This window comes from Nicotiana tabacum, chromosome 21 (genome assembly GCF_000715075.1).
Source record: "Nicotiana tabacum cultivar K326 chromosome 21, ASM71507v2, whole genome shotgun sequence".
Lineage (NCBI taxonomy): Eukaryota > Viridiplantae > Streptophyta > Magnoliopsida > Solanales > Solanaceae > Nicotiana > Nicotiana tabacum.
The window spans coordinates 56,380,827-56,389,987 of NC_134100.1; the positions used below are offsets into that span (position 1 = coordinate 56,380,827).

General features: G+C 36.3%; 1 protein-coding gene across 2 annotated transcripts; it reads right to left on the reverse strand.

Moving 5' to 3' along the window:
• Positions 1-267: 267 nt before the first annotated feature.
• On the reverse strand, positions 268-4,939 carry LOC107832486 (pre-mRNA-splicing factor ATP-dependent RNA helicase DEAH1-like). Of its 2 annotated transcripts, none has more exons than XM_075242104.1 (3): positions 1,929-4,939; positions 1,596-1,677; positions 268-544 (listed from the first exon to the last, which is right to left on the reverse strand). In XM_075242104.1, exon 1 carries the CDS (start codon positions 4,785-4,787, stop codon positions 1,929-1,931), a length of 2,859 nt encoding a protein of 952 aa, XP_075098205.1. In that variant the 5' UTR covers positions 4,788-4,939; the 3' UTR covers positions 268-544; positions 1,596-1,677. The 2 variants fall into 2 exon arrangements, with proteins under 2 accessions (XP_075098205.1, XP_075098204.1); XM_075242103.1 differs by having other exon boundaries at positions 268-949.
• Between the last annotated feature and the right edge of the window lie 4,222 nt (positions 4,940-9,161).

Here is a 9,161-nt window from a genome sequence, read left to right on the forward strand (position 1 = left end):
TTTATGCTTCATGGACTCTTCATTTGCCTTGAAACACCAGTGTCGATCAGTTGGTTATGGGTTATTTGCAATAGGACAGAGGAGGAAGATAAGAAAATGCAACAATCTAACCAGTAAGAGCAACTCAGCGAGAGAGACAAAGACGAGAATTGTGTGTTTTGGGGTTTTGGGGGGGTTGTTACGATGGTTATGTTCATAGGTAAACAATCAACAGGCGATGCGATGTCTGACGTTAGTGGAAAACTGAAATTGCAAAAGCATAAAATATTCTCGTGCAAATCTTTTACGAAGAACAGAGGTACTAAACTCATCAATTCCTTTAATCAACATCCATAAGATCTGCCCTCTCTACAAACCTTAAACTCAAGAAATTAGGTATAACAAACAGATCATTTCCCACGTTTTAAAATTGCAGTGAAAATGAAAGAATAGCTGCAAACTTTAGGTTCCACCTCCGTGTAGTTTCTCCTTTTTCTTCATGCAACACCGGCATGAACGGCGAGGACATGCTGATACTCTACCATTACTTTGGAAGTCGCAATTACTGTGCATGCAAAAGGAAAATTAGTTTGTTGATAAGCTTCAGCAATACGAAATACAATATCAGCCGAGAGATGTTCCTGCAATTTAGTAGTATTGTGCACTTCAAGCTTTGACAAGAAAAGTAGTTTGCACTTCAATTTCTTTAGTAGCATCAACAGATATATACTAGACCAACTTATCTTCTTGCAGCTACTGAATGTTCAAAGAAAGAGTTTTCCTTGTTCGTGATTAACAGGACCTCCTGTACCGATATTCCACAGCAACTACTAGCATTTTGGACATCCTTCGTTTTATTCTTGACTTTTAACAAGGAATTTCCATCCTTAAGTTCCTCAAAAGCAGGGTTTGATTAAGGATCTTCTGGACAGAAATGGAACTCCAGCTTATTTGACTGTGAAGTTCGAGCCTAAAATTACACCGAGCATCAGCAAAAATTAGATTCCTTACAATCAATTGGCATAGAAGCTGCTACATGTCTGTACATCCAATAGTCAGCCATTATTTATTTTTTATTTTTTTATAAGTAGTCAGCAATTGGTATTAATTCACATTCCTTGGCACCACTTTAAGCATTCTAATACGATTCACTAATATTATTCACTTTTCTATGATTTCCTGAACAACTCGCATTCTAGGATATAACAAGGCTAGATCGGGGTCTATACCTCATGAGGAAAGGAGAAAGTTATCATCCACCATTCATGACATTCAGTTTTACTTAATAATTGTACTTGAAAAAGTGTCTTCTTCTTTAATTAAGTAGCAACTTTTTCGAGTTCTTTTCCACTAAATAAGGTATCAACTCCTATCTATTAAAAACAAAACAAAAAAATGTAAATTAAAGCCCATATTTTTGGAAAACTAATCAAACTATTTTTGTTACCTTTTTCCACTTTCATTTTTGTAGAATGCCAAATAGATGTCATACATCTTTTTATTTTTTTGATCAGGTAAGATAAAATAGATGTCATACATCTTTAAAGCAGTTAGTAAGATTTTCTTGAATGTTATGCAAAGGTTCGATGATGTACACTAATTTGCAGTACACATACCATTCTCTGATATTCCAGTACCACCTGCAACTTTTGGAACATGGTCCCTACCAAGGATATCTCCGCTAATTTTCCTTGCATCCTCAAAAAATTGTCCAAAAGAATAATCACATAACATACACAAAGGAAAAAAGAAAAAAATTAGCATCAGAAGACTGAAAATTTAAGGACACTGTAATAGCAAATACAATAATCCATCAGATATGAACACAATAATGTAGCTTTATAAAAGATTTAAGAAGTTGTAATCTTCTAAATAGGGTATTATATGAAGGCTAAATATGTATAGTCTGGAAATCAAATAAATGCTAACAGATGCAATAAAATGCAGACCTATTTATAAGATGCAAGGCCAATTCCACGAGGCATTTTCTTTGAGCTAGAATCTTCAACGTCTTTCAACTGATAGTAGTGAGGAGCTACCTCTACTAGCCATTCTGGTTTCAATTCAGTAACCTGCCGCATGTACTCCTTAGTTGTCAGGACCAGCTCATGGTAGACAACCCATCTAGGAAGCACCTGTGATAAACCTGAGCTGGGGTGAATATGACCTGTCTGGGGATGCTTAACAGTTCGATAGGATCCACTCTTCTGTAGTCTTGCTGCGTGAGGAAAGAACCCTGATATTATAGATTTCTTAACAACTTCCAAGTCATTAACATTTGAATTCAACTCAATTCCAACCCTTTCCAGCAGGCCTTCTAACTGATCTCGGATATCTCTAGCTATTTTCATGCTTCTGACTTGGATATAATTCTCGTAGCACCATTGAGTTGAAAAGTTTATTTCTTTCCAAGAATTGTAAACCTTAAGCAGAGCAATATGATCTCCCACATTGCCTATGTGAAAGTTCATCCATGCATTGTCAGCTTGGACTTGTCTATCCTTTGGACGATAGAAGACTGAATTCCCCACAGAAAGCATTGCAGCAATACTTATTATCTCAGCAGAGCACTTGTACTTGTCAGAGGCAACAATCATCTTGGACAGCATGGGATCCAGAGGAAACTCAGCCATTTTTTCACCCACTTTGGTTAACTTACCATCCTCATCAAGGGCACCAAGTGCAAACAACAGCTCCAGGGCTTTAAGTAGAGCTTCAGTTGGTGGACGATCCATGAAGTCAAAGTTCAGCAAGTCTTTAATCCCAAGGCTCTTGAGTAAGAGCACGACATTTGCAAGGTTGGTCCTTTGTATTTCTGGAATTGTGTTATCTTCCAAATCGTTCATGTAGCTATGTGCAGTGTATAACCGGAAGCACTTCCCAGGACCTGTTCGTCCTGATCGACCAGCACGTTGGTTGGCAGACGCCTTCGAGATGGGAGCGACCAGCAATGACTCGGTTCCTGTCCGAGGGTTGTAACACATGATCTTACAAAACCCTGTATCAATAACATACTTAATCCCATCAATTGTCAAAGATGTCTCGGCTATATTTGTAGCCAGGACAACCTTACGAGCCCCTTCAGGAGTGGGCTCAAATATCTTGGCTTGTAGTTCAGCTGGTAAGTTTGCATATATTGGGCAAGTTATCAGCTCTGCTATTTTTGTTCCCAAGCCCTTTATCCGGTGCTTAATGATACTCTCGGCTGTTTCAATCTCCTCCTGCCCCGTCAAAAAAATTAATATATCACCATCACCCTGTGGTTGAGTTGCATGGATTTGAAGGGCAGTAACTACTGCTGCATCCACGTAATCTGCTATTGGTGCTTTTGTATGGTGTATGTCAATAGGAAACCGCCTTCCAGGTATTTTAAAAATCGGAGCGCAGTCAAAATAATCGCTGAACTTTTCTGCATCCAGGGTGGCACTAGAAATAAGCAATTTGAGATCAGGGCGAGCACGAGCAACATCCTTGACCAGGCCAAATAGAACATCAGTTGACAAAGTTCTTTCGTGAGCCTCGTCCACCATGATGACACTATAGCTCGCCAAATCAGGCTCTCTAAGAAACTCCCTTAGCAACATTCCATCAGTCATGTACTTCAGAACAGTTTTTTCAGAAGTACAGTCTTCAAAACGGATGGAATAACCAACTTGGTGCCCGAGTTTAACTCTCATCTCATGAGAAACTCGTGCAGCAACCCTCATTGCAGCAACTCGACGAGGTTGAGTACAACCAATCTTCCCACCGTTCTTAGTATAGCCCGCCTCGTGCAGATATTGAGGTATTTGAGTTGTCTTCCCAGAACCTGTTTCTCCAACTATAATAAGAACCTGATGATCCTGAACAGCTTGGAGCAAAGCATCCTTATAGGGATAAATTGGTAGGTCCTTCCTATCCTCGTTGAGTTTAGATTTTTTTACTGACGACTCACTGGTAGGCTGCTGCTTATCAACTTTAACACTAACACCATCAGTATCCATTACAGCTGCCTTTAAGAAATCAATTTGGCCTTCAAACACAAATTGATAATCTGTTGGCTTTCTGTCTTTTGATCCAAAACGAAGTGTTGCCTTCTGAAGCTGATTTTGCTCCCATGCTTGTTGTGGGTGAATCTGCAGTTCGTCCCTGTAACGCTGCGTAGTTACAGAAAATCTCTTTTTCTGATTAACACTACCACCTTCAAAATTATCATACTCTTCAGGAATCCTATACACATCCGCCTCTTCTTCTGACCACTGCTTCTTACTAACTAGGTCAAAAATTTCCTTCTTGTATCTTAATTCCCGTTGTTCTGATTCAGTCAATTTGTCCGCCTCAAATAAGTGTCCCTCTTCTTCGATATCACATTTGATTTCCTCTACCTTCTTCTGCTCCCGTTTCTTCAAATACTCTTGCCTAGATTTTTTCCTCAAATTTTCAATCATAGCCTTTTCTTCTTCTTCTTCTACAGTACGTCTCTTAACCGCCCGTCTTTTAACATTGTTGTCGTCTTCATCGGCCTCCAAAAGCTTGTAGGTCTTCTGCTTCTTGGCCAACAATGCGGCCTCTCTTTCTTGTTGAACATACACATTTGTCCTATTTTTGCGCTCAACCCTGGCAAAGATTTGTTGAGCAAACTGGCTTACCCTAGTTTCATCACAGGATGACAACATTCCTGTATCAACAAACTGATTTGCGAGATCCTCTGGTGATGAACATCTCTTAGATGCACTAATAATATGAGCGATATCCAGTTCTGTCGTCGTTGAATTGTACCCTAGGGACCTCAATTTCTCTCCAACCCACGTCTTCAAATCACAAGCCATCTTAATTTCCTCTGCCAACTTTGTGAGACCGATTTTGATTTTTCTTTGGATGAGGAAGAGAAGGCATTTGGCAACGCTTAAATAGAACAATTCCGAGGTGAGTTCTACTTTCGTAATTATAATGCGAGTGGGAATGAGAAAATTGAAACCAAATTTGGATTGGTTTTGAAAAATAAAAAGGTATATTACTCCGTACTAATTTTGACTGACCAAAAATTTTTAACGTCATTTTATACTTAACTTTAGTTTCTTTCTTTTTCCCTCTCTAACTTTAGTTTTGTTTGTGTGTTTATTAAGTATTATTCCTTCATAGTTGAGTTATATTTAATTAATCATTTTAAGTTAATTTATTTTATAATTAATATTATTATTATTCCATCCCTTTCAATTTATGTAAGCTTATTTGACTGTATACGGAGTTTAGAAAAAAAAAATAAAGATTTTTGAACTTGTTGTGTAAAATTATGCACATATTTTGTGCGGTTATAAATCATTGAATAAATATAAATTATTTTCAAATATGGAAAAGGGATTTTTTTTTTAACGGATTAAAAAGAAAATTCACATAAATTAATTTTGACCGAGCATTAATTTAAATGCGCTATAGTGATAGGAGTGTGCTCCTATAAGCGTAATGTTGGCAGTTGGGTCCAACCGATTCTAGCTTTGATAATAGGCATGTGCCTGCGAATATACTTTGTCAGCACGTTTAGAAATGAGTGGTGGAGATTTATTGGCTGGCCTCCATTTCTCTTTTTCCTTTATGTGCGTGGAGGCCAAGTTTGTTCCCTGTAAATAGGACTGTTCTCTATTGAAGAAAAAAAAATGCAAGTCAAGCAAGAGACGGTACGGTGGAACAATGCTACAGTGAGGTGGAAAAAAATAAAGAAAATTAAAGAAATGATTTTTTTAATCAGAAAATGATATGAAACCTTTATACTCGATATAGTGTCCGCTTACGAGGGATATGAATTTTATCTGCCACCATTCGTCGACTTCCTATTCTATTCTTGAAAGCGTGTAGACAGAAGGCCCTTTTTTCGGACTGTCTTGTTTTCAGATGATACACGAGGAATCTTTTTATGGTGGTTCTTCCTTCTAATGACCGGCATATCTATGATTATTTTCTCTAGAAAAATGCAAGGGGCGTTAGCGGTCTTTTTTGCCTCATCTGCTACTGGGAAGAGAGAGCCACTGTCATTCTTCGCTTTGTTCGAGAATCAACCGCACATGAATGCTTGGGGCTCAGAGCTCCTTAAGCTTGGGTTCGCTTTGGACTTGCGTTCGACCTTGGCTTCGGGGTTGGCTCCTAGGCCCAGCTAATAATAAACTACAGCACCAGATCTCCAGCGGATACTCAATGGTAAGAGGGTGGCACGTCAATTAGCTAAACTATCCATTTCATCATCAGGGATGGGAAAATATGGTTATAGGAGGTTGTTGAATAAAATTCCTCTAATAAACCATGGAGTCTTTCTAGAAATTGGATGTGTTTGGCCAAGATAAAAAAGTGTTTTTGAGTAGCATCAGAAGCAGTTTTTCTACTTTTGAGAAAAAACTACAAATTGTAGCTTATTCTAAGAAACAGAAGCGAAAAATTAATTATTTGAAGACAAAAGTATCCTCACAATAAATTTATATTTTCAAAATTATGTTTCATTAATTTAATTTTTTTCTCTTTCTTTTTTGTTTCTGCCATCCTTTTTATTTAATTATATTATTTTTATTATATTTTTATTCTCCTTCTCCAATTCTTCTTTGAAATAGTCTTTCCACTATAACTTCCTTTTATATGGAAGTAATAAAGTAAATTAATAATTTATATTGGATTATTATATTTTGATATATTTAAATTATCATATAAACAATAAGTAATATCTGATACCTAATATTGTTGCTTTGGATAACTATATCTTATACTGATTAAATTTTTAATATATATTTTTATTTTATATGTTATATTTTAATTAAATAAAAATAATAATTATTTTTTTATAATAAATATTGAAATTTATGTTTTCTTTTAAATAATATACTAATTATAAACTGAACATTTACTAGCCATTTTCGTAATTTAACACTCAAAGGTACTTTTGAAAAAATTGACCAAACATAATTTGCTTATCAAAATTATAAAAAGTACTTCTCAAATGGATTGGTCAAACACAAATTATAACTCTCCAAAAGTATTTTTTGGAAAAATCTTTTTGAGCAAAAATACTTTTTAAAATAAGCAGTTTTTGACAGTTTGGCCAAACGTGCTCTAAGTCTTGTGCATTTTTATTGAAATTGTCAAATTGTAAAATATAGTGGATCACTTTCATAGCGACTCATGTTTTTTTTCTTTATTCAAAAGGACTTTCACGTTAAATCTTGATGTTTTTGTAGTATTATTTATTATTATTATTATTATTATTAATTAGATTTTGGTGCTCTAGTTTTGTTATTATTTTATATTGTAAAAATTATTCCTATGTGTTATTTTTTTTTCCAACAAATACGACACCAATGTTTATCTTTTTCTGTGGCCTTATGAAAAGACATGCACGTCAGCACGTGACCTATTTTTTCAATGTAGTATGTGTTTCTACATCTTTAAGGGATCATTTGGTTTGAATAATTAGCATATCACAGTATACAAACATGCATTTTCTTATTAGGTGTTCGGTTATCATTTTGGATTAAGCATATTTAATAATGATATAGTTATACAGTAATTTTTGTATTATTTTATACCGAGTACAATGTCGGTTAACTAATTGATAAATGACGAAAAGTGTATGTTATTTAGTACGTTTGCATATTGTTTCTTATGTGAATCGCGGGGGATTACATGCTTATAAACATAAAATATGCTCATTACGTGTTTATTATAGGTAGGAATAGGTTTGAATGGAAGTTGATGAAAATTGGATGAAACCAAATTGGTGCATTGCATGAAAGGTAGGCGCAAAATGGCCTAGAAAGTGAACCAAAACCAGTGAAGTATGGCACTTTAGCGCCAACCCCTAGCACGCGAAAGAAAGAAAGAAAAAGAAAAATTGGGAGCGTGCCTAGGGGTCGCGCGTTGCATGAACCCTAGGCACGCGACTCAACTTCTCCTTTTCGAGATAGGAGTGCTCAAGGACGTCCCATACAAACCCTAATTGATATAAATACATCATAAAACGTCCTTTTGAAGAGAGAGACACTACTGTAGGGTTAGACAACACCTAAGGAAGCGAAAATACGCTAGGAACAAGGAAAAAGATTCAACCACGAGTTTTTCCCCTCTTCTTCCTATTTTTCATCGTTGGTTATGACTTTTAATATTGTAGTATTACATACTATTATGAGTAGCTAATTTATTATCTAGAGTTTTGATGGAACCTTTTGGAGGATGAATTCTTGTTACGTTTTAATATAATTTAGCGTTTGGATTGCTCTACTTGTTTAACTACGTGCTTATTTTAGTTGATTGAATGACCATCAATTGACTGTGCCTATTTATTATATATTGCTTGAGAAAGGGTACATATTTAATGTAATGACCCAGCCGGTCTTTTTGAGTATTGTAGCCTCGTTCCCTTATTTATTGCGTATTCTATATTCATTTATTATTATGTGACTTGTCGGGGTGGTTGGTTTAGTTCTAGGGATATTTCAGAATGAATTGGGATACTTAGTCCCAAGGTTGGAAGCCTAAGTTGAAAGAGTTGACCGGATGTTAACTTATGGGTAAATAACTCCGGAATGGAGTTTTAATGATTCTGATAACTCCTTATAGCGATTTTGGACTTAGGTGTATGTCCGGATATTGATTTGGAGGTCCGTAAATGATTTTGGCTTGAATTGGCGAAAGTTAAAAAAGTTGAAGTTTGGAGAGTTAAAAAGTTTGACCGAGAGTTGACTTTGTTGTTACTGGGTTCTGATTGTGGTTTAAAAAGTTAAAATAGGTTTATTGTGTCATTTATGAATTGTGTGCAAAATTTGAGGTAAATCGGAGTTGGTTTGATATGTTTCGGTATCAATTTTAGAAGTTGAAAATCCATTATTTTTATCAGGCTTGAATTGGGGTGTGATTCATGTTTTTGATGTTGTTTGATGGGATTTGAGGCCTCGGCTAAGTTTATATCTTGTTTTATGACTTGTTGGTATGTTTGGATGAGGTCCCGAGGGCCCCGGGTGTGAATCAAATTGAAATTGGGATCAAAATTGGACAAAGAGGATTGCTGAATCAGCTGAAGTCTGGTGTCATCACACATGCGGTGGGTGTGGCCGCAGGTACAGTCACGTAGGTGCTGATGAGTCGTTGCAGGTGCGATATTTGGGGAGGAGGCCTCGGAGCGTAGGTGCGAAGAATATTTCCGCACCTGCGAGGTCGTAGATGCAGAA

Coding starts and splice junctions, on each gene's coding strand:
- LOC107832486 (XM_075242104.1), bottom strand. CDS start 4,787: ATGGCTTGTGATTTGAAGACGTGGGTTGGAGAGAAATTGAGGTCCCTA.